This window comes from Aythya ferina, assembly GCF_964211825.1.
Source record: "Aythya ferina genome assembly, chromosome: 9".
Lineage (NCBI taxonomy): Eukaryota > Metazoa > Chordata > Aves > Anseriformes > Anatidae > Aythya > Aythya ferina.
The window spans coordinates 11,009,598-11,034,525 of record NC_140305.1 but is presented as its reverse complement, the minus strand read 5'-3'; the positions used below and the strand labels follow the sequence as shown (position 1 = coordinate 11,034,525).

The 24,928-nt window shown below is 47.8% G+C and overlaps 2 protein-coding genes across 9 annotated transcripts in view; one reads left to right on the top strand and one right to left on the bottom strand.

Moving 5' to 3' along the window:
- Positions 1–153: 153 nt before the first annotated feature.
- On the bottom strand, positions 154–22,707 carry SAP130 (Sin3A associated protein 130). Of its 7 annotated transcripts, none has more exons than XR_014696075.1 (22): positions 22,654–22,707; positions 22,152–22,269; positions 21,745–21,980; positions 21,211–21,369; positions 20,026–20,137; positions 18,463–18,587; positions 17,495–17,619; positions 16,784–16,934; positions 16,481–16,571; positions 16,109–16,213; positions 14,870–15,011; positions 14,480–14,601; positions 8,607–8,909; positions 7,500–7,671; positions 6,173–6,277; positions 5,067–5,428; positions 3,579–3,827; positions 3,160–3,285; positions 2,118–2,221; positions 1,751–1,883; positions 1,328–1,441; positions 154–1,103 (listed from the first exon to the last, which is right to left on the bottom strand). XR_014696075.1 is itself a non-coding variant. In XM_084529842.1 (21 exons), exons 2-21 carry the CDS (start codon positions 22,261–22,263, stop codon positions 945–947), a joined length of 3,174 nt encoding a protein of 1,057 aa, XP_084385968.1. In that variant the 5' UTR covers positions 22,264–22,269; positions 22,654–22,707; the 3' UTR covers positions 154–944. The 7 variants fall into 7 exon arrangements, 4 of the variants coding, with proteins under 4 accessions (XP_084385968.1, XP_084385970.1, XP_084385969.1 ...); XR_014696076.1 differs by having other exon boundaries at positions 7,500–7,668; XR_014696077.1 differs by having other exon boundaries at positions 1,080–1,103; positions 1,751–1,845.
- Positions 22,708–22,796: 89 nt separating this feature from the next.
- UGGT1 (UDP-glucose glycoprotein glucosyltransferase 1) overlaps positions 22,797–24,928 on the top strand; it is a 45,781-nt gene continuing 43,649 nt past the window's right edge. Inside the window, exons 1-2 of one of the 2 annotated variants that reach the window (XM_084529841.1) lie at positions 22,797–22,898; positions 23,832–23,969. In XM_084529841.1, coding sequence (XP_084385967.1) covers positions 23,845–23,969 — 125 coding nt within the window. In that variant the 5' untranslated portion in view covers positions 22,797–22,898; positions 23,832–23,844. The remainder of the gene's footprint in view (positions 22,899–23,831; positions 23,970–24,928) is intronic. The other variant, XM_084529840.1, reaches the window with a different exon arrangement.

Here is a 24,928-nt window from a genome sequence, read left to right as displayed (position 1 = left end):
TTAGGGGCTGCAGCGTGAATCTGAGAGCTCCCTGCCCCAGTGCAGCACACGGGGCTGGCTGCTCCCCACAGCTTTCCCCTCTCCCCTAGGTTTTGGGGTGGAGGTTCCAGGGGTAAGCGCCCCACGAGGATCAAGGTGCACAAAGCACTCGCATACAAAAACGCCCACGTCCTTTATTAATGGTTTCAGATGTATGTGGTACATACAGGTAACGTTACACCAGCTACGGGAAGTACGCTGCCCCCAGAGGTACTTCAGGACAAGGATCCCAGAACACCAACATGGACACACACACGGACACTACAAACATCACTTGGAAATGATTTCTCCCCCACCCCCTCTTTTTTTTTTTTTTTTTTAAACTGTTTTTCAGATTGACAGCTAGGACTCATGAACCATAGGAGACTGAGCGTGGCAGATCTCCCAGCGCGGTGGCACGGGCTTAAGAAGGCTGCTTCAGACACTGGAAAGTCAAAAGAACAAGAACTGAATGGGGTCACTGAACGCAGTGTCACTCAGTGCTTCAGAGCACAGCTGTCTGGGTTTGGCTCTTCTTGATGGCTCCTGCAGAATCTACTACAGCTGCTCACACACCTGGTGGATACTTAACCCCTACGCTGCAGCACAGAAGGACAGCACTGTCCCCCACACACTGCAGCACTAGTTCCAATTAGTAGGCACTGACACATCAGGAGGGTTAAACAAATGGGACAGCAAAGACTAGAAAAAAAAAAAAAGATGAGCCTGAGAGAAAGTGTTGTTCATTATGACAGATCACTGACAATCCCTTCAGGTCACCAAGCTTCACGTGTCCATCTCTTGTCAGCTGTTCCCTAAACTCAGCCGTTTTATTCAGATGCTCTTCTTAGAAATAAACCCAAACTACAAAAGGTTTCAACTCCATTCTGTACACGTTCTCCATTTCCAGAGTCATTATTCTGGCTTTAGACCTTCTCCTTTCGCTTCAATTTGGATACCTTCTTGACAGTTCCGTTCTTGTTTAGAAGCTTCAGAACACGATCCTTGTGATCCAAGACCTTCAGCATCGAGTCTCGAGCCTCATTGATTTGATCCATCACAAGTTTGCACCTCTGCATATTCCCCTGAAATGAAATACTACTGTCAGCAACAGCAGCTAGCCTAAACAATCGCTCTTCCTTTTTGTAACACCACCTTTAACTGATGATGCTTCAAACACAGAAAGAGTACCTCTGTGATTTATTTATTTATTTATTTATGAGCGCTTTAGCACTCATTAACCACAGCAGGATATTTTGTAATTAAGGCTAGAACAGTTCTTTTGTGCTGAGAGGCCATGGGAACGTACCTGTATGAGTTCATTGATTCGATGCAAGTCATCATCAGTGGCTGCCTTTTTCTTAGGAATGAGTCCCTCCTGTAGGGTAGTCAGTCTCTCATACACGTCATGCTCCAGGTTGGTCTAAAAGACATTAGCACTTCATGAAAAGGTTCGCCACTAGGCCAGAAAACGTTTGCCCACATTAAGAAATCTACGCAGAGATGATGATAATCTGTTCCCCTCTCAGCTGCTCATGTTAGTAATTCAGAAGATGGAGCCTCTGATGTGAAGTGTGGCACTATTCATTTGTACTAACATTCTATTTACAGGATTGCTCCACTTCTGAACAAGTATGGAACCTAACCAGAACTGTTTCCCCTCTCTCTCACAATGCTATTCCAGGAATGCAGAGGTTTTGGGGAGTTTGGTGCTAGAATGCAGAGCACCTACCTCACCCCCAACCTGAAACAGAAGCATCCAGGAATGTGGATCAGTGCTGCCTCCTCAGATCAGCCGCACCATCCCAAACAGACGCTTCTTCAGACCTGTGCATCAGCAGGAGGGAGTTGCCAATTTTGATCATCTGTACAAAATACATCAGCTCTTATGTCTGGAGCAAAATCAACACTAAGTTTCCAAGCCACTTATGCCACATTCCTGAGAAAGGGGAAAGCGCATCCCACTCCCTTTGGGCACTACACACCAGCTTATGGTATCCCAGTGTCAGATGAGCATGTACTGAGCTTGTAAAAACCCTGTCTTACACAACTCCGTGCTCCCCCGTGCTGTAGGTAGCAGGCGAGTCCCCTTCACCTACCAACTGCAGCAGCTGTGCCGCACAGAGATGGACCTTCCACCCTTGCGCACGACAGGATACACCCTTCTGATTGGCGATCTCCTGGAGCATTGCTTTCTTCTCTTCTGTCACCAAGAAATGCAAACTTAGGTTACACAAACTTCACAAACTCACCAGGCCTCTGTTCTCAAACAAAAACTTTAGCCTAGCTTCTGCTTTTTACACGTCCTAGTAAGTGGAAATAAGCAACATTTTGATTGGGGAAGGAACGTAGCTACCCATCTGCCCCATATCTGAAGGCTGCTCTTGCTCATTAACGGGTTAAATGTATTTCCAGAATTTTTCTTTTCACTGTTGAGGAGTATTTCCCTTTTTTTCAAAAAATGTAGCACTGTTTCAAGTGTCCTATATGGAAGAGTGGGTGGTGGTGGTCCATCCCATCCCACTGAAATACACATCCACTCCCTCCTTGATGTCTTTAGATAGTTGCAAAAAAGCCATCCACTTAAAGAGTCTAAGGTGAGCTAAACAGCATAAAAAACAGTGTCTGATCTCGTTTTTCCTCTTAATAGAGCAAAAAAGAGATTTAAAAGCCCACAAGACTCATCTGTTAATTCAAAAAGACTTGTTACTTGAAACCTAGATTTTTTTTATTTTATTAAATTGGCAGGTTTGTTAGATAAGAAGATGATCTGAAAACTAAACCGGAGTGTATCACCATAGCATATCATTTAAGAAGTCCTTTCTTTAGTAAGTTTCTATCCTTCTAAATAAATACATTTCTCAATAAACGTATGACCTTAGACAATTAGACAAAATTGTCTAATTCTACATAGGCTCCTTCCCTTTCTTTCTTCCCTGTTTTGAGAGAGATTCAGGCAACAGCTAGCTAATGAAGCTATTAGATCACTTGATCAATCCTTGTTTTTCCCGATTGCAAGGAACGCAATTTCTGTGGCACGGCTCATCAACGTGGAGGAGCCAGGAGTGTTTTTCAGACACCAAGTGTGCTGAAGCCGCTCGCCCCACATGCCCCAGTGTCCAGTCAGAGCTGCAGACTGACCTTTCACACGGACGTCGCTGTATCTCTGGAAGTGGTGGTAAGCAGCTTTCCAGGGATTGCGGTAATGACGAAGCAGAGTGATAGGCGGCCTCGGGCGCACAGGGACGTACCTCACACCCTCCTCATCTAGAAAAGGATTCAGGAATAACTGCGTTATTATCGTTAGGCAGGTGAAAGTGGGAGATCAGCATGACAGTAACTGTGAGAGAAGATGAGGAAGCACCACACCTCATACATCTCCATTTTGAAAAAGGTCATTTCCCCTGAACATCACTATATAGAAAACACTGAGGATCAGACAGTTGGATTCTGTATTAGTTACATTTTGGAAGCAGAATGACAGAGTGCCTTTATGAGAAAAGGGGAAGAAATAATACAGACATTTGAAGAGGAAAAAAGGTCAGCAGAGATGACATTACCTATATATTCCTTTGGAGGAGACTTGCGCTTCTCTGCCTTCACCAGCAAACTTTTGGCAGTGGATTTCTCATCGTCGGTACTATTTGTTTCCATCATGTCCCCTTCCTCTGTGGAGATGACATGCTGCTGCTTGCGGGGTTTCTTCCTTGGGGAGGCACCAGGTGGCAAATCACTTGGAGGCATTGAAAGGTTGTTGGCCAGCAATGCCAAAGATGGAGAGACAGTGCTTGTGCTCAAAGGAGGGACTGCTGAGAAGAAAGAAAGGAAAAGAAGTCAAGCTATCAGCAGCATAAAGGTAACACTGGCATTACCTGAGTGCCATCACCACCACTATTTGCTGTTTCAGTGCATTGTGAGGAGCGCGCATTCCATTGTAGATGCGCTTCAGCTCCACACCTGTACAAGGACAGACACTAAGCCAGGACCAATCACTGGGACAATGCTTGTACCCTGAGATCCTTACGTACATGGACAAGGACATGAAGAATGAGAGCAGACAGTTCTCACTCAGTTCCTTAATTTTAAAAACTTATGGAGTTGAATGCTACAAAAAGGAATCTGTGCTAATGGTACTGCGAAGAAGACATCTTTGAATGGATGTTCAGAGCACAGATCAGTCAATAGCAAGTGTGTTCCCTTTGCAATGCAAGTACAGGGCCAGATGCAGTTAACTCGGGACTGCAGTACTCTCCTTGCAGGAGTTCTTGTCCTGCCAAGTCAACAGCACTGCGTCAGCAGGTTACTGCACACACCAACAGGCCTCTCAGTCTGGCAGCAGAGCGGCAGGTAGCTGGAGGGAATACTCCTTGACATTTGCAGGGAAAAACTCGATCAGCCGTGACTGAGACAAATGTGCTGCATAATCCACAGCAGAATTTCTGGCATGAGATCTCTTAACCAAAATAACTGTACGGATTTGTATTATATTGGCACTACTGACAACTGTGTTTTAAGCAAGCAATTCGCACAGACTCTTTGGAGCTGGATCATTTGAACACTAACAAAAGAGTGCTGACACTGAGTGATTTCACAGAAGGTTAAGGAGAAGGTAAAGAAGCACTCTGGGGGAAAAAAAAAAAATGCACTTGCCAAGTTGCTACCCTGCAATTCTTAATATTTGGGACAGGAACACCTCAAACATTGCAATGCCCTTTCTTCCTGGGAGTTAGAAGCTGATCTGAAGTTTCAGCTTAACTGTCAACCAAATCTTTGCTTTCCATTCTATTCGCTGGGCCACTAAGACTTCATAGTCTACTCATATAGCACTTCATACCTTGATCACATCACCTAAACCATGTCGCTATTCTCTACTGGAGAGCAGTGGGAAGACAACTGTGACAAAGAAAGCATAAAGGAACTCTGTGACTTATGTTATGTGCTGCCACGAAAGAGAGGCAGTTTTATTTTCAGGATGGTTATGTTGAAATCCCAAGTTCCCCACTGCATCAACAACAAGAGAAACAACTTGATGCTTAGCAGCAACCTACCAGATACTGGTCGCATAATGTCCATGGGTTCTACTTCCTCTTTGATTTTTATCTCCGGTACTGCAGGCCCCAGCACTGCTGAAAGGGCACCGCTCATGGTGGATGGAGGAGCAGGGGCAGCCACTATTGTGGTAGAAGTCGGTGGAGCAGCTGGGACGGCTCCTGGAATGGTGGACAGAGCTGCTGTGGGCTGTGCGGTGGGGCTGGCTGCTGCGATGATCGTTGGGATGGCAGAGGGGGGCTGCTGGGAGGAAGGGGGCACCGCGATGGTGGGCTGCTCACCGCCCTGGTTAGACACTGCCTCCATAGACACCGTGACCGGAGTGGCCATGGACACGTGAATTTCGGGTTTGGGCTTGGCACTGTGAAATTGGAAAACAAGCACAATGAAGTGAAGTTAATGGCATCGCAGTCATGACCTTCTAGCACACTGAGCCAAGCCAGATTCAGACTACTTCTGTTTTCCTGTGCCAGTAAATAACACCTGGCTCAGTAACGAGTGCAGTGACAGCAGCAGGTGTCATTACCTCCAACACATTTTCTTCCCCCTTTGTGCCCTCTAACCTTTTGTTTTGGATGCTGTTTTCTTCCACGCAGTGTACAAGCAAAATCTCATGACTAATTCCAGATAGCTTCCACACACTCTAAAAAGGAGCACGGCACTTTTGCAGTGCAAACAAGAAGAACTTTACCCAAAGCTGCACTGCCCCTCATCCACTTTGTGGGAGCTCCCACTGTGGCTAATAGTTTTAAAACGATGAGCTATAAAGCAACTGGACACAAGCACTGGAACAGGGTAGAAGATCCATTTAACTTTTTTTCAGGATTAAATCCCAAGAAATCTAGAAAAAATCTTTAAAGGCCCACTCTTTAACACAGCACAATATTTTTTGTGTTACGTCCCTCCCACCTCTTGAAAGCTCCTAAGGACATTGTTTAGAAGGTTCCTGCCTCAGCTTCTCAACAGCAGAGTTACTCAAGGCTGTTCAAAGTTGTCACATGGACAAATACAAAATAAATTTCACAAGAGAAAACGCTTCAATACCAACCACCAGAAGTCAAACACACACAATAAAACCAGTACAACAGTTGTCTTGCAGTCTTACCCAGCAGGCCTTGGTGATCCAGACGTGCTGCGCATAGTATTCTCCACACGCGTGCTAGCTACTTCAGGTGGCTGAGGTGGAATTAAGCTTTTCCGGACTGCCAGCCTGTAAGACATGGACAAATCTAAATTCCCACCTCTCTGATACAAAGGTAAATACCCCTGAGAGCAAAGGAATTGACCCAAAAAACAGGAGAGGAGCTAAGCTGAGTGCAATGACCCAGATATAACCGGTCTGCTACAGAAAGTCTCAGCTTTGAACCGAATTAGTCTTTAAGTTTTACTTTCTTTAAAGATAACTGGTTAGTTGATCTGGCCCAGTCTCCCTTACATTTGGGACTCCTCCAGAAATGCCAGGGCATGTTACTGAGACTGCCAGGCTCCAGGTGTCAGCAAAAAAAGGGAGGTCTGGCCACATCAGTGCCTTCCACTGCTATCACAGGTCTGAGCAAACTATCTGGAACTAAACAGTGCTCAGCCAGGCAGCTGCTTTGCTTAGCTGGACTAGGCTGCATCAAAGCCTGACTCCAAGATCTCCAAACCCTGAACATGGATGTTAGACAGCACAGTACTGCATGCAGAAAAGCATTTTAGAGGCTGTTCTATCTCCTGCAGGGCTGAAAGTGAAACTGTTGTCTCAAACAGTCAGCCTCTCAAATAGAAAAATTCTTCAGTGATTCTGCTTCTTCCATTTATGCTTCAGTTTTACAGCCTGCACCTTTCCTGCCTTAGAAGAAGGTTTCCACCCAAATAAATAAAAAAAAAGCAATTTTAGTCTCATAGGACACATCAATTCCCAGCATTTTCAGTTGTTAGTCAGGAGGAAATGGATTGTTAACTTTAACGTTGTCTCCTGCCTCTTTATTCAGACATTCAAAATCAAACTCTGAAAATATTGTGTGTTTTCTGGCTTACATTACTTCCCCCACCTTTTTTTTCCCCAATCAGTTTTCACAGCAGGGTACTAATCCTGTCCTTACTACCCATCCAGATTCTTCCAAGAAAAGCACTGAAATCAAAGCACAGATTTCTAATTTTAGTAGATTGAGCTCTTTGGATTTGAGGCTTTCTGGCTTAGATTAATAAAAAACACTTTCCTTCAAAAGGTCACTTGCAAGAGCTAGAGACATCTTGTTACTGAGAGTCAGAGGAAACGATAGCTTGCCCCAGGGGAGAAGAAAACATGTTTCACAGAGCAGCAGGTTACTCACAACCACTGCTGACTGAATAACCTGCTAGAACTTTTCTTATCTACAAAAAATGATTCCATTTAGCTGGACTGGATTGCACAGAAGTATCATTTGTGTGTCACCTTCAATCCCACTCACCCATCTGTAGTTGGTTTCTTCCGGAGGATGCTTGGGCGTGGGGAAGAGCCCTGGGCTGGGGCACTGGCACTCTGGCTGTGGGTTTGAACAACTGTAGTTGCTGCAGAAGCTGTATTGAACGTGTTGCTAATAGGATTGGCTACAATGGTGGCTCCATCCGCCAAGACTACTGCTGGGGAGGACAGACATCGATATGGGAGAGAGAACAGATAAGGAGAGGCAGCAGTTACTTAAGGAAGTGTGATGACAAAGGAGGCATTTGCAGAGTACGCGCTGTCTGTGCTCCTTCGACTCCCTCAACCTTTACCAGCAGTGCTTTCACACTACTTCATAACCAGTACCTTCACTACAGGCAATTTGGTAACTAGACCAGCTGCCAGGTAGAAGGAAGATACCCCAACAGCTGTTGCTACAGAAATACGTTGTCCTGAAGAAACAGAAATGGCTAGGGAGATCACCAGCACAGGTGGGTCAACTGGCTAACACTCCTGGCAACTGGACAACTCCTGGACAACGCGGCAACTTGTAGGTGAGCACTGTGAGCTGTTTGTGTTCTGACCTTCTGCCAAAGCCCGCCTGGCCAACCAGCTGGTGCTGGGCAGCTGGGGAGGGCACACGACACCCCCACTGGCACCGCAAACAGCGCACTGCTTGGCTGCCACGTTCCCTTCAGCATGTCACCGGGACTCCGTCAGGCCAATCATTTTTCATAAAATGCGTTTTCATCACAGTCCAAGACCAATTTACAGAGTGCTTAAGGCACCTAGCCATGTTTTAACTGCTCATGTGATCTAACTCACAGCTGGCACAGTTCCATAAGTGTTACCTACTTTTCAATGGCTCTCCCCACAGGGCCTTACTAAAGGAAACTGTTTAAGCTCAGGCACTGCCATTCTTTTTCCCGCTGAAATAACCCATCCAACACCACCTGCAGCTCTCCCTGGTGCGCTTCGGCAAGAATGACCTTCCCTGAGGTAAGAAGTGTTCTCCAGGAGAGCACTGGGATGAATGTGCTTTGCACCCTCCTGGGGACACAGACCCTTGTGGGGTGGTTACAGACACGGGGTCACGTCCTGCCACCTGCAGGCTCGGTGCGAGGGCACTCACCCGAGGTCTTGGGGTCGGCCTGGGGCTGCTGGGCGCCGATTGGTGCTGGCTGCAGTCCCTGTGTGCTGATGGGTGCAGCTGGGTGCAGTCCCTGTGTGCCGATGGGCGCCGGCTGGATCCCCTGGGCGCCGATGGGTGCTGGTTGGATCCCTTGGGCACCGATGGGCGCCGGCTGGATGCCCTGGATGTGCCGGGCGTGAGAGGCATCCACAGTCATCAGCTGCATGGGGTTGAGGTGCACGGTGGAGGCCACCCCGACGCCAGTCTGAGCCGTGATGGCCGAGTTGGGCGCCTGGGCTGACACTGCAAGCAGCAACACAGACACCTCATCACTCCTAGCGCAGGTTGCCGCTGTCCCCCCCCCCACCCTTCTCTCCAGTATTTACTCTCAAAGACTATTTTTCTTTAAAAAAAATAAATAATTTGCCAACCTGCTTGAAGCAGTAGTGAATTTGAGAGTGGACAGGTCAGGTTGTCTGCCAGAAGAATTCAAAATTACTGTTTATTTTCATTCCATATTGCAAGAGAGAAAAGATCGACTTTAAAGTTAAGTTGAAATTACATTTCCATACCCAGCCTCAGAAGTCACAGAATCACAGAATTTCTAGGTTGGAAGAGACCTCAAGATCATCGAGTCCAACCTCTGACCTAATGCTAACAGTCCCCACTAAACCATATCCCTAAGCTCCACATCTAAACGTCTTTTAAAGACCTCCAGGGATGGTGACTCCACCACTTCCCTGGGCAGCCTGTTCCAGTGCCTCACAACCCTTTCAGTAAAGAAGTTCTTCCTAACATCCAACATAAAACTCCCCTGGCGCAACTTTAGCCCATTCCCCCTCGTCCTGTCACCAGGCACGTGGGAGAACAGACCAACCCCCACCTCGCTACAGCCTCCCTTGAGGTACCCATAGAGAGCGATAAGGTCGCCCCTGAGCCTCCTCTTCTCCAGGCTGAACAAGCCCAGCTCCCTCAGCCGCTCCTCGTAGGACTTGTTCTCCAGGCCCCTCACCAGCTTCGTCGCCCTTCTCTGCACCCGCTCAAGCACCTCGATGTCCTTCTTGTAGCGAGGGGCCCAAAACTGAACACAGTACTCGAGGTGCGGCCTCACCAGAGCCGAGTACAGGGGGACGATCACCTCCCTTAGCCCTGCTGGCCACACTGTTCCTGATACAAGCCAGGATGCTCTTGGCCTTCTTGGCCACCTGAGCACACTGCTGGCTCATATTCAGCCGACTATCCACCATCACTCCCAGGTCCTTCTCTGCCTGGCAGCTCTCCAACCACTCCTCTCCCAGCCTGTAGCTCTGCTTGGGGTTATTGCGCCCCAGGTGCAGGACCCGGCACTTGGCCTTGTTGAACTTCATGCAGTTGACCTCAGCCCATCGGTGCAGCCTATCCAGATCCTCCTGCAGAGCTTTCCTACCCTCGAGCAGATCGACACACGCACCTAACTTGGTGTCATCTGCAAACTTACTGAGGGTGCACTCGATGCCCTCGTCCAGATCATCGATGAAGATATTAAAGAGGACCGGCCCCAGCACCGAGCCCTGGGGGACGCCACTGGTGACTGGCCTCCAACTGGACTTGGCTCCATTCACCACGACTCTTTGGGCCCGGCTATCCAGCCAGTTTCTAACCCAACGAAGCGTGCGCCAGTCCAAGCCAAGAGCAGCCAGTTTCTTGAGGAGAATGCTGTGGGAGACGGTGTCAAAAGCCTTGCTGAAGTCAAGGTAGACCACATCCACAGCCTTTCTCTCATCCACCAAGTGCGTCACTCTGTCATAGAAGGAGATCAGGTTCGTCAGGCATGACCTGCCTTTCATAAACCCATGCTGACTGGGCCTGATCGCCTGCTTGCCCTGCAAATGCTGCGTGATGACTCTCAGGAGGATCTGCTCCATGAGCTTCCCTGGCACTGAGGTCAAACTGACAGGCCTGTAGTTTCCCGGGTCTGCCCTCCGGCCCTTCTTGTAGATGGGCGTCATGTTTGCTAGCCGCCAGTCAACTGGGACCTCCCCCGATAGCCAGGACTGCTGATAAATGATGGACAGTGGCTTGGCCAGCTCCTCTGCCAGTTCTCTCAGTACCCTTGGGTGGATCCCATCCGGCCCCATCGACTTGTGCACATCCAAGTGCCGTAGCAGGCCGCCAACCAGTTCTTCGTGGATAGTGAGGGCCACATCCTGCTCCCCATCCCCTTCCACCAGCTCAGGGTACTGGGTATCCAGAGAGCAACCGGTATTGCCGCTAAAGACTGAGGCAAAGAAGGCATTGAGCACCTCCACCGTTTCCTCATCTTTTGTAACAAGGTTTCCCCCCGCATCCAGTAAAGGATGGAGATTCTCCTTAGTCCTCTGTTTCGCGTTGATGTATTTGTGAAAAGATTTTTTGTTGTCTTTAACGGCAGTAGCCAGATTGAGCTCCAGATGAGCTTTGGCCTTTCTAATTTTGTCCCTGCACAGCCTCGTAACCTCCTTATAGTCCTCCTCAGTGGCTCGCCCTTTTTTCCAAAGCTTATAAACCCTCTTTTTTCTCCTAAACTCAAGCTGCAACTCTCTGTTCAGCCAGGCTGGTCTTCCACGCCGGCTCGTCTTTGGGCACGTGGGGACAGACCGTTCCTGCGCCATTAAGATTTCCATCTTGAAGAGTGCCCAGCCTTCCTGGACCCCTCTGCCCTTCAGAACCGCCTCCCAAGGGACTCTACCAACCAGTGTCCTGAGCAGCTCAAAGTCAGCCCTCCGAAAGTCCAATACAGCGGTTTTACTGGTCCCCTTCCTGGCCTCGCCAAGAATAGTGAACTCCACCATTGCGTGGTCACTCTGCCCAAGACAGCTCCCGACAATCACATCCTCCACCAGTCCTTCTCTGTTTGTGAAGAGAAGGTCTAGCGGGGCACCACCCCTGATAGGTTCACTAACCAGCTGCGTCAGGAAGCTATCTTCCACGCTCTCCAGAAACCTCCTAGACTGCTTTCTCAGGGCTGTGTTGTGCTTCCAGGATATGTCAGGGAAGTTGAAGTCCCCCACCAGAACAAGCGCTGATGATTTCGCAACTTCTGCCAGCTGCCTGTAGAACTCCTCATCCATCTCCTCATCCTGGTTCGGCGGTCTATAACAGACCCCGACCAGGACACTAGCCTTGTTGGCCTTCCCACCGATCCTAACCCAAAGGGACTCGACCTTGTCATTCCCAGCCTCGAGTTCTACAACACTGAAAGATTCTCCCATATACAGAGCCACACCACCACCCCTTCTGTGCTGCCTGTCCCTTCTGAAGAGCTTATAGCCAGGCATTGCAGCACTCCAGTCATGAGACTGGTCCCACCACGTCTCTGTGATGGCAACCAAGTCGTAGCCTGCCTGCTGCACGATGGCTTCCAGCTCCTCCTGTTTGTTACCCATGCTGCGTGCATTGGTGTAGATGCACTTCAGCTGGGCCATTGCCTTATCCTCCGGCCTTGCTATTGTTCCCCCGGCACAGCTCCAACAATCTTTGTTTCAGCCCCATCCCCCTTCCTACCTAGTTTAAAGCCCTCTCAATGAGCCCCGCCAGCTCCTGGCCCAGGATCCGTTTTCCCCTAAATCTGTGTACTATTTTTGCTCACTACAGCATTTATTAACTTTTTTACACAAGGCTTTTTAAGTATCAATACTTGGTGTTTTCCCAGCTTAAATTACAAGTCTAAATCAATTTTAGACCTCCTTTTCAAGAGAGTCTTTCACAGAGCTAACTACATCATTTAGAAGACCAACATTGACTGTACCAAAGCAAGTGGCAAGGACAGAGACTCAAGTGTAAGTACCTTAAAATGAAGCCTACTTCTACCCCTCCTTTCCCCAGCCACATAAGCAAAATAATTTTATTTGTGCAGCTGGACAAACTTCTGAACTTGAGTACAATCCTATCTGAGTCACAACAGGGCTTGCAATTATAGACTGTATCTCGCAGCTAAAACAATCATGAAATCTTTGTGGCAAAACAGTGTTCCAAGCGATGCACCTGCCCTGTAAGTCCAATTCATTCATTTGGATTTACAGCTCTGAGCAGCTTTGATTCCATCTTTCCAGATCTACTGTGAGGCATCCTGCTGCGCTCCTCCCAGGGGGCACTTAGCAGTGATGCTGGGCTACCTGCAGCTCCTGGACCTCCAGAGTAATGCAATTTCTACAGCAGCACACCAAAATCAAGTGCTAACTTGCTAACAGTGGGCTTGCCTGCAAACAGCAGTGAGCCTTCTCATCACAGACCAAGCTGGTTTTGTCACGGGATTTCAACAAGAAGTTCTTGTGCTAACAAGTCACTCCAAAAACAGCTGTCAAAAGCCTGAAATACAGCACCAGGTCCCTAATATGACTTCTCTGTATTAATTCTGTCACAAGTACATGTTATGTGAAACAATTGTTGCAGGACTGTCTATCCAACAAAATCATTTCTGAAACTATGTAAACACAACCAAGCCCTTGGAAAGCTCGGGTCTTCTCAACATCCTTCCTCAAAATACCACACCAGTACTCCTTAGAGCTCAGTGATATTAAAAAGTCTGCACTATGTTCTAAGTTCTCCAGTGGCTGTCCTCAGCAGGGGTTCAAGTCCCTCCTGACACTCGGAATTCTCCACTTTGAGGTGTCACCAGTTACTGCCCTAATTAGTATTGTCAACTGATGCTTCCAATAAATTTAATAAACCAAATGTCTCTGTCAGTGAGCTACTGGTGAGCCTTCATCTTTTTAGAAGTCAGTATTATCCTGTCATTGGCCCAACATGCTAGCAGTAGCGGAACTCCTGACAGTCTGCTTTGAGGTCTTGCACAACCTCCCTGTGGCAAACGCTGACACTCCTCCAACATCTGTCCCTGCTTCCTGATGCCCTACAGCACAAAAAAAAAAAAAAAAAAGCTTTCATCAAGGGCTCTGTAACCACCCAGTCACTGCTACCAACACCAAGTACCACCACTTACCCACATATCCTCCTTTAAAACAACTCCAGCCAAAGCACAGGAAGGTACAGAGAGGCCCCTCATCCCTATCATAAGTCATTTTATTATCCTGGAGCCCACCTCAAATCAAGACAGGACTTATAGTCAAGACTTGCAACTGTAATTTCAATGACAATTTCCAACCTCAATGACAAAAAACAGGCCGCAGTACTGCACCAATTCCCTGTGCATGCTTTCCCATTCAGCAAATGGGATTGCAGCCTCCATGTCCTTCCAACTCCCCTCTGTACTGGTCAAGGGTAACATGCTACCAGCAGACACAGATACTCCATAAAAATCCAGATCTGGGATTGTGGGAATTACTGTATCATAGAGAACTGTCCTTAGCCACTCAGTAAGGTAGAAGTGCTTCAAACTTTGTCTCAAGCAAATAATTTAAGTCTGGGATGACTATGTAGCCAAAAACATGTATCATGTGAGCCAACCTGCAAACTACTGCACCAGTTCAAACCTGTTAACCTGCCTAGTTCTTTTAAACAGAACACAACTGCTTGCAGTGCAACTTGTTCTCTCAATTTTTGGTTTATGTTTCTCAAACTATGTATTTAAAGATAAGGGAATGAAGATGCATAAAGAGCTCATCTTTTCTGGAGGAGTTGAACTGGTTTTGATCCGTGAAATCAGATCAGGAGAGGCAAAATATCTGGATATCAAACATGAAAATCCTGGGAAAATGATTATTAGCCATGCTTAGTAGGCCTCTGAAATAGTTCAATACTGCTTATGTTTTCCCTTCAGCCAACAAGAAGTCAAGGACTTTGTGACAAGCTGTCAGAGTTGAGCACACAAACCTCTTAGCTGCTTCCATCCCTACAGCTTGCACATGAACTAACAACTCAACAAAAGCCTTGGCTCGCCCCAGAGCTCCTCTTACCTGGATACTGGCGAATGGTGGACACGGAGCTGGTGATGGGGGTATAGGTGTGCGCAGTCAGGGGATAGGCAGAGGGCGGGTACGTTGGTAAGAAGTACTGGAACTGGACAGGCACCGACTGCCTGTAGGCATCAAAGAGAACAAGCATCACACACACCATTTCAACCGTTCATCTTCAACCCCTGCCTTGGGGCCACTTCCTAAACTTTGTATCTCATCTGTCGTAAGCTATCAAGTATATTAACTCTCATGATTAATTCAAAACTGCTAAATCCCTTGCCATTTTTCAAAACCACTTTTTTTTTTTTTTGTATATCCTAACCCAGAAAAGCAGCAAGGCACTCAGAATCTATTCACACTCTCTGGTTCATAGAAATGTTATCTCCCTACCTGTTGTCATTCCTGGTTTCCATTGCTACTGGGTTTGGAGATGCCCGGTGACTAGAGAGGGGTATGAGGTTACTCCTTTCTGCTGTGTAGTCAGACTGGATGCGGGGAGAAGTATGCGTGATTTGCTGAGGAACCACTTTAGCTGTGCAAAGACAAACACGTAATCAGTGAACAAAGGACAAATTAGTACAGACACTGCAAAGTTGAGACGAGGTCTCTTAAAAAGAAAAAACAACCAGCCCCACTCCCAAGGTATCCCCTCTCCCCAGTAATTTCCTATCCACAGTGATGACATATTTTCTCAATAGGAAGAATGAATATGGGAAACTAAGTAAATCCACCTCTTTCCCCCCTCCCCCAACTGATTTGTACCAGAATTCAAAGACATTATAAATGTGTATGTTAAATGCATATGTAACTGTTATTTGGTAGAAGGCTGAGTTAGTCCAGAACTCAACTGAAGTTATATTTTGTTCGTAAACAATCAGCTCTATCCTTTCTGTTGTCAAGAACTTATTTATCTAAGTTTTCAAAGCAAAGCTTGACAGAGACCAAGGAAAATGAGAAAAAAGGTAGGCAAGTACACATAGAGGCAAAGAAACGAAAGAAAACACCTACAAAAGCTTAACACTGGTGTATCAAGATGGAACTTCACTCCTTGGAAATTTACAGCAGGGAAAGATATTAAAAAGTTTCAAGAGAACAAGAACATAAGGAGGTGGGCAGGAGAACGGAGGAGATTAACAGCGGAAGCTTAAGCTGTTGGAAACATCTCAGGCAGATTCTACATCCAGGCAAATAGTTTCCGCATTTTTAGACTTGAGCTGTTTTACCCTCAAGTGAAGGCGTTAACACAACCTGACTGGGCTATACCCTATTGCCTCCAAAAGCACAGGAAGCAACTTGCAAAAATCAGCTAAGAAAGCTATACTCTATCATGAAGCAGCTTCAACTTCTAGTACATACAGTGCAGGTTCTGAAATGCCAAAAGACCCAAGTTTGTCTAAAAACTTAATTAAGTTAATGAGCCATTTTATTACTTATTCCTCCTAGAGCATCTATTTCTTCCTGGTGTTAAAAAACAAAAGCTGTGCCACAGCAGACCTGTTAATTAGCTTCTCCCAGCTTGTACTGATTTTCTTCCCCTCCTTAATTTGCTAATATACACAAACACTGATAACGTAAACAGTAAAATTGAAGCATTAGTTACACGTTCTTCTTGGAACTGAAATCACTCACCAACTGGGATGTTTGAGGTTGTGACAGCTGTAGCATGGGAAGAATGGGAGGGCATTGTCATGGTGACAATGGTGCTTGTAGGTGCTTGGGTGTGAGAAACAGAACCTAAGAAAGAATAAAAACACAACATACAAGATGTTTCTATGGAGCCCAATCACACAAGTATATCTATACCATCTATACCCAAATTAACAGAGCAAAAAACCCAACCTGGACAACCCCCTGAAGAATTCAGCAATTTATCTCCTGAACAATGACCATGCACATCCAAATTCTGTCTTTACCATAAAGAAAGATTCCCGCAACACTAACTACGGGCCATCTTCAGTGAGGAAAAAACAACTCCCTCACAACAGCATCATGAGAACTCACCAGCTGTGGTTGCTGAAGCAATGGTATTTGTTGCTAAAATAGGTGCCACTGTTGCTGCTGCCACTGGAGTACCAGTACTGAAAATGGTTTTCTATTAAAAAAAAAAAAAAGAAAAAAAGCTTCAAGTTAAGAGACCAGTACATTTTTAATATTTACTTAGATTGGAATCACATTGCACTGACTATAAAGAATGTTAATTTCTAACCCATTACTCTTTTCCCAAATGTAATCTTATCCAGCCACATGTAAACAAAAGATGCCTGAAAGCAGCCCATGGGCTTCCCCCCTCTTCTTCCAGTCTACCTGAGCCATGGTGTGGAGCTGTGGCTTCTGCGTTCCGATAGCTGGGTGAGACGGCAGCGTAATGCGAGTCGCCGTGTCCCGTGGCTGCGCGGGCCGCTGAATACTGATAGCTGCAGAAGGAGGGTGCTGCTGGATAGACAGTGTGGGTCGGCTGCAGAGAAAGAGAAACAATCATGCAGATGACCCTGTGGATACTGAATCCAAAAGACAAAGTGCAGTGACACCTGGCTTTGTTCTCCTCACTGAGAGCAGCGCTGCTATCAAATACATGGCAAAGTGACATAAAAAACTCAAGCTACGCTGTTCTGTCATCAGGCATCCACCCTAAGCAGCTCTGTAGAAAGAGCTTTTTCTGTCATGGATGCTTTACAACATTTGTATGTCATTTCTTACTGTGTCTTCATAAAGAAGATGGGCTAAATTAACCACAACTTCTAAAAGAGAAACTCTGCTTTCCAGGAAGCAGCAGCTCACAACTGATTTGTTAAACCCTTTCTTTCTTGTAAGGCAGAGCAACAGTTCGCATTTATAGTAATTTTTATTCACAGAACTGAAAGCATTTGCACTGTACAAGCATTACTATTTTTGTATTATATCATCCCACATCCAGAGAATAATCAGCTTGCGATGACTAACACGTTTCCTCTTCCTGCAGCCTCCGTAAAGTTAGAGCACTGTAGGTTTCAAAGAATTTGCCTCCAGCATCTTTACCTGAGGGTTGACTCTGTAGCATGTGCTGCTGTTGTAGTTATGACAGGGGACTGAGCTCTTGTGGCTGAGACAGTCGCCACCACAGCAGGAGGAATAGTGCTTGAAGTCGTCACAGGCGGACGAGACTACAAAAACAAACACAAAAGAGAGATCAGAAAAGAAATTCTACAATTTAGAGAGTAACTCAGAATTACTTGACTAAAACTGCATTTTCTAGATTTTATCACTCAGTTTTGGCATTCTAAAATGCTTCCAGTCTTTCTGATTTGATCTGCAAGCTCCTTAGGAGATCCATTTTGATTTTTAAAACACGTACACTAGAGGGAATCAGTGATCTGGTATGTATGAATATAATGCAGGACTTGCAAGCATTTTTAGGAGAAAAAAACAAAGGTCAGCTCCCTTCAGAATGGAAATAAACCCTGTACTAGGTATATTCATGAAGTCAAAGATGATTACTTTGAGGTCCTTACTGAAATCATGAAGTAAAGATATTTGACCCTTGATCCTTGAACACTACTGCAGAGAGAAGACACCTACAATTTTTTCCTTACACACGTACATAAGCTGAGATACCCAGCAGCATATTAAGGTGATTTTTTATTCTATACCAATACAATAATTTAAGAATAACCCTCATCTGCATAACACATTCAGCCTTTCAGAGTCTAAAACTTGTGTAGATCTACAGTAAGTCTTCTTCTCACTTTGTTATCACATTACAAATGGTTAAAAATCAAGCAAGGATGTCTAGTACCAACTCTACAAAGGAAATAAAGCCACATGACTAATGCAATTTTTTCACTGCTTGCTTTCAGAAATCGATATATGAAAGACTGAATTGGAAGAGCTGACAACAGCCTCATCCTAGGAAACACACAATGACAGCTTCTGTATCACAAATTGGTGCCAGGAAGAATTCGGAGCAGGTGGCTCGTGTTCTGCAGAGCTGTCTGGCTGCTACCTGCCTGGATTGGTTGATGAATGATGTGTTGAACCGCTGGCTGAGCTGTAGCTGCGTTTGGCAACTGTGAAGCTGGTCTCAGGACTGTAGTTACTTTAGAACTGGACATCACTGCAGCAGCCGCTGCACCTGGGAAGCACACAAAGTGTGTTAAAATACCACATACTCAAATGGCTTCCCTACAACTGCAGAGACAGACTCTTACGTTAACTGCTACGTATTCCAGTTTGAACACAGTTCACTTCAGTTGACTTTGGTTTACATATAAGGCTTGCAACAAAAATACTCGAGATGCACAAAAGTATGTGGGAAGGGCAGGCATTTTGAGTGAATTGGGTTCATTAGTGCTTCTCATTCCCCTATAATAACCTCATATTGTAAATCTGATCTTCTTCTATTCCTAGACATGGTAGTACAAATAGTATTAGTACAAATAATTTGAACAGCTGCATTAGCGGGCTAGCATGTAAATAAGCCTAATACGCAAAACCAACAACAATCTTCCTGCAGCTACTGAAGTTCAGAAGAAAAATACATGCACAATAAATAGAAGGAAAACAAAACAACAATAACAACAAAAGCTTGTAAACCTGCAACAGCACAGAACTGTGGTTTATTTGTCTATGGTTTGCTGACTGCTGATCATACAAAATAACTCTGAAAGGTAAGCGGCCTTGAAATCATTTTATTGTCCGGACTGCATAGCTTCTGTAAGTGTCCCTAATTTAAATTATTACCTCAAAACGTAGTATGCAAGCTGAGAGAAAGAGAGAAGGAGCAGAGATAAATGAAAATAAAAAGTTTGTGTTTCTTGTCACACGAGAATCAGGTGAACAAGAATACGTTTTAGTTCAGCCACAAATACATTTTGTATTTAATATGAAAGAAAAATATAAATGGTACATTGAAATTCAGATCAGTTTAAACTTGAACTGGAAATCCAACCCATAAGCCTTTGAAAAGTAAAACTGATCAGAAAACAGAGTGTGCTGAACACAGAGCTTCTTTTAAGGGGCTGATCTGTTTTCTAAGCCATAGCAACCAAAATCCTGGGAGACAGGAGCCTGCCGTTAGTATCAGCACTAAACCCGAGGGCAAACAAATGCACACAAAACACCAGCATGTGCAACTGCATTCATGAAAGATCCAGCGTCAGGTGGGTGCAAGAACATGCTTCAGAACTTTAACTGCTCACGTGCCACTGAGAAGTGGTCGGTCACAGGTGAGCACTGCTTACTACCAAGAGTGTGACATTTTGCCCAACAGGCCAATCTATACCATGTATTTTTCCCTGAAAGCGTTCACTATTAACAGCACAGAAGGAGAGTAACTCAAGTGCTGCCACCTGCCAGCATTTTAAAAACTGTCACATACTGCTGCCTTAAATGACTGAAGGCAACATAATGCTTAAAAGGCCAGCAGTTGCCTCAAGTCCTATTTGTGCTAGCAGCCTTAACAGCTGGAATACTGGCTGTGTTAGCAGCAAGGCGACTTTCAGAGGAGGCCAGGTGCACTGCCCCCAAGAGGTCCCGCACAGACAGCAGCGACAGCACAGCAAGATCTTTACCTCGGGGCAAGTGAGAAGCTCCAATGTGTAGCGGAGGCCCAGGAGCACTACTTCTGATGATAGACATCTGTACATTGGTAGCCATGATATGGTGCAAGTTACTGGGATGGCCCTGCAGAGTTAAAAGAGAAAGGAATCCAGAATAAGATAGGAGCTGCATTCATGAAAATTCATGGGCACACTATCAGCATTACCACATAAGAGAACCAAACACAGAAATGAGATTTCATAGAAATACATGGTGTACAGAGGTTACATGCATTACAAGTGAGCAGAGAAACAGTGAGATGTTTCTACGGGATGAAATTAAAGACAGCTGACACTGTTCATGGAAGACATTCACATTTCAGAGATCTACTTTTCTGGCTGGCACTTGGATGAGTTGGCAGTAACATGCATGTCAACCTGAGAGATGTCTGTTCTGTCATTAGTGACTCCTAAGGCACAGATTCATTCCGCCTTGCCATTAAAGGCAAAAGAATAGTGGCATCCTGGCAAATGCTGTGACAAATTAATTCTGTTTTCTAATAAGGCTGGACTTCCCATGGGTATTAATGAAGATAACAGCCCATTCTTAGCCAGCCAAACTCAAATCCACTTAAAGGTACTTTGCAACAAAGCCCTGAGACTTCAGAGGGCTAGCGATGAGCATTCTGGCACACCAGCTTTAAATTACAAGGTCTGGCTCTGCACTCAAAATTAGAAGGGAAAAAAAATCTAAATCATTATCTTCACACCTCCATCCCCCCAAATTCTGTCACTAGTGGTCTACTAAGAACATACTGCAAAACTGAACTGCTCATCAATATCTTCTGGTCTGCTCCCAAGAAAGCTAAAGAACGCTGCAGTAATGAATTCCAACAGGTTGTCTATACTGTGAATGCTCCAACTAACAGGGAAGCAGCAGGAGCTTTTGAGGAAAGAGTCAGCTCTGTAACAGCTTTTGGATAGGTTTCTGCTATTGCAGCCTCACTGTGCTACGTCAGTCAGATGGTTACAACAAACCAGCAGCTTTCTAAAGAGCTAGTGCTAACTGAGGCTGAGGTTTAGTGCTCCAAGCACAACTGATCAACAACCAGTGTCCACCAAATCGGGAAGTCTGCCCGCTGCCTTCCCTCCTGCTGCAAGAGCCCTGCTTTTACCATTGATCTGACCTTGCAGGGAGCTGGAACAGAAGGAACAAACCTGTTGTCCACTGATTGTTGCCACAGGAATTGTCGGAGCCTGCGGGATGTTGCTTTCCATGGTGACAGTGACTTGTCCAGGAACCTTTGTGGGAGCCGAGAGAGTGGAGGGTGGAGCAGGAGCAATGGGCCGGCTGGGCATGGTGGGCTTCAAGGGAGGCTGCAAGAAACACCAAGGCAGGAGCATTGGCAACTCCAAGCAACAGCTCGGTGTTGAAAAGAACGTTTCTGTGAGTGACAGCCCGGAGAGAAAGCCTGCTTTGCCCGAGGACAAGCATAGTCAGATGTTTGAAAAATAAGGATGTTGGCTGCTCAAAGCCACTCCATTTTCACATGGGACAAAGGGAAAGAGTAAGAACCGAAAGCAGCGAGGCTCTTGCTATAATTTACATTTATATACTATACCCAGCACTCCAGCAATTAAATACAGAAATACAGCCAGGGCTAGCTCAGAATTACTGCAAGGGAATAAATAAACCAGAACCGAGCTCCCCTTTCCCAACTCAAACGCGCTTTCTCCCCGCGCCCCTGTTACCTTCATGAGCCCGTCGGAGAAGGAGAGGGGCACGGCGGGGCTCAGGTGCGCCGGCGGCGCCGTGACGGTCACCGGGGCTCCGGGCGGGACCGGGTGGTGCTGGGCCAGCATCTGCACCTGCGGGTAGGGCCGCACCACCACCGGCTCCTGCTTCTCCTCGCGGGCGGGCAGCGGCGCCCCGGCGCCCAGGTGCTCCCTGGGGGCAGCTTCCGCGTCGCGGCCCGGCTCATCGCCCGCTGCGGAGAGAAGGGGCTGAGGGCACGGCGGGGACACGGGCACCGCCCGCACCGCACCGCCCCCCAGCCCCCCGAGCGGGCACCGCGGGCACGGGGCCGCGCCCCGCCGCGCCCTCCCCACCCCCCCCACCCCCTCCTCCCGTTGCTCCCCGCCCCCGTTGCTCCCCGTACCTGTGCCCGGGGTCCCGACGAGCCCCGCGGGGCCGCTGGCGGGGCTGGGCGGCGGCGCTGGTCCCAGGGCTGCGGGCGGCGCTCCCGAGCGGGGGAACTGCTGCGAGCTCATGGCCGCCTGCGGGCAGCGCTCCGTTACCGCTACGGCGCGCGCTGCGTCACGGCCCCGCCCCCCGCAACCCCCGCCCCCCCCTCCGCACCCCGCCTGGCCCCGCCCCCCCGGCGGAGCCCGGATGTTCCCACAGCGGGGCCGGGGCCGGGGCTGCGGCCGGGGCTGCCCGCACCCCGCACCCGGCCTGGGGCTGCGCGGGCGGCCTGGCGCGGCCCCGCTCCCAGCCCCGATCCCGGTCGCTGTTCCCGTCCCGGTCCCCATCCCGGTCCCGATCCCGGTCCCCACCCGCAGCACCGCCGCCGGGCGCGGTCTCGACTCGCCCCGTGCTCGCCCCGTCCCCGCCGCGCCCCCCCCCGGCCCCGTGCCCCTCCCCGCCCGCCGCCGCCTCACCTGGCCCCGCTCCGCGCCGCGGCCCCGCCGCCGCCGAGCCCCGAGCTTCGCTTCCGCCGCCGCCCTCGGGCGATTGGCTGCGGCCGGCCCCGCCCCCTGCGCCGACCCCGCGGCTCATTGGCTGCCGCCTCCAAGCCCCGCCCCTCGCCCCGCCATGGCGGCACGGCCGCGCTGCTGCCCCGCCCGGCCGGCACCGGAAGCGCCGGGCCCGGAAGCGGCGGAGGGGCGGCAGCGGCGGGCGGCAGGTGCGGGCCCGAGGGAGCCCCGCGGCGGGGTGGGGGGGGCGCTGATCGGTACCGGCTGAGCCTTTATTAATTTTTTTTTATCTCCCGGTTTCGGCGATGCTGCGGTGCCGGGAGATGCCCGCTGCCTCGCGCTGCGCAGACACCGGCCGTGTGGGGCTGGCACAGCAAGGCCGGGGGGGCACGGGACGGGCGGTGCTGGAGCGGCTCCTGTGGAGGCAGGCGGGGGGGGCTGGGGGTGCCCGGCCCCCTGAGGGGAGGGCCTGGGGGGCCTCGCTGCAGCCCCGCGGTGCTTGGAGGGGTCTCGTGGAAAGGGTGGGGAGAGGCTCTGCGCGGCCAGATGGTGACAGGACCGGGGGAAGTGCTCTAAACTGGAGGAGGGGAGGCTTAAACTGGAGGTTAGGAGGAAATTCTGCACTCAGAGGGTGGTGAGGCGCTGGCACGGGTTGCCCAGAGAGGCTGTGGGCACCCCATCCCTGGAGGTGTTCAAAGCCAGGTAGATGAGGCCCTGAGCAACCTGGTCTAGTGGGTGGTGGCCCTGCCAATGGCAGAAGGGTTGGAACTGGGCGATCCTTGGGGTCCCTTCCAACCCAGGCCATTCTGTGATTGTAGCATGTCTCCTTAAAGCCAGTAGCATATGGCATGTGTGTCCCAGAAGAGAAGCAAGTTTATTTGAAAGCACAAATACACAGGAAGCTGGAATGGGCTTAGCTTCAATTGTAGCTTAGGGGTCATATTTAAAATCTTTGCCTCTTTTCATGTTTTCAATAGTATATTTGATTTTTGTTAGCCTAGGTAGGACCCTGATTATTTAACTGATTTATTACATAAAGCAGGCCACTGAATCTTAAAATGCCTTAACGTCCTTGGATACATGGGATTCTCTACTTACAAAAAGAGACAAGGCAAAGCTAACTTCTTTCTTCATTTTTTTAGGCTTCCCTATAAAATGGGAATACTTGTTGCAGTTCTTGGAATCTGGTTCAGCTCTTCACTTGTAAAAGGGGATTCTAAAGCTGTGACAACATCGCTAACTACAAAGTGGTCTTCAACTCCTCTGTTACTTGAAACAAGGTAAGTGCATTGTGATTTTCATTTGCAAATCAGTATATGCTTAGAGGATAAAATAATATAATCTATCTGTTTTTAAAAACTGTAAACTACATTTTTAGCCCTTACCATGCGTTTATTATACGATGTCTCAGCTTAGTTATAAGCACTAGCATCAGCTGGCTAACTGTCCAGTATGCTGCAGAGGGCTTTGCTTCCATTTCATGTGACACGGACCTGCTGCTGTGTTCCCATGGCTGTATAATGTCAACACTCTTATATGTCAGCTCTTGAGCAGCAGTCAGAAAAATCCCATTTGCTCCTACCTGGGTACCTTGACATACCCCGGTGTCCCCAGGGAGTTGCTGCAGTTGGGGCAGCAATTTTCATATGAGAACAGGTGGACGTTGATGGGCTTCATTGAAATGGGCATGGCTCTGGGTGACAGGACAGGGGGGTCCGAGGTGAAATTATTTTTCTGTAACGTTCTCTTTAGAAATTCTGTTTTAAGACTGAAGAATGCTCAAGCAATACAATACAAAGCTCAGGTGTTAATGCCAGGAATTAAAGACCCTGATAATGTTAAACACTCTGCTGGAGAAACCTTAGAGGAACTTGGCAGGAAAGCTCTCCCTAGAAGGCTAGGAAATAGTAAGCAGTAATAATGTGCCGAGGCCTTCACTTGTAACCTAACCATTAGGAAAGGCTTCGGGTAGGATTGTTCATCTGGGCTGAACTCCAGAATGATAGAGCACTGCAGTGCCGAGTTCCTTCTGGAGCTTGATTTACTAAGCCTGGCACTGTGGTTCATCGCTTAAGTTAATGTCTGTCACGTTAGGTTAGAATGTCTTGAAAACACAAGCTACTGTGGCAGCTAGTGGGCTCCAAAGCTTGTGTCATAACATCCTTTAGCACATGAAGCATGTTATGAGTTTAGACTTGATAAAGTATTTGTTGTTAGCAAAGTTGAGAGAACTATTTTG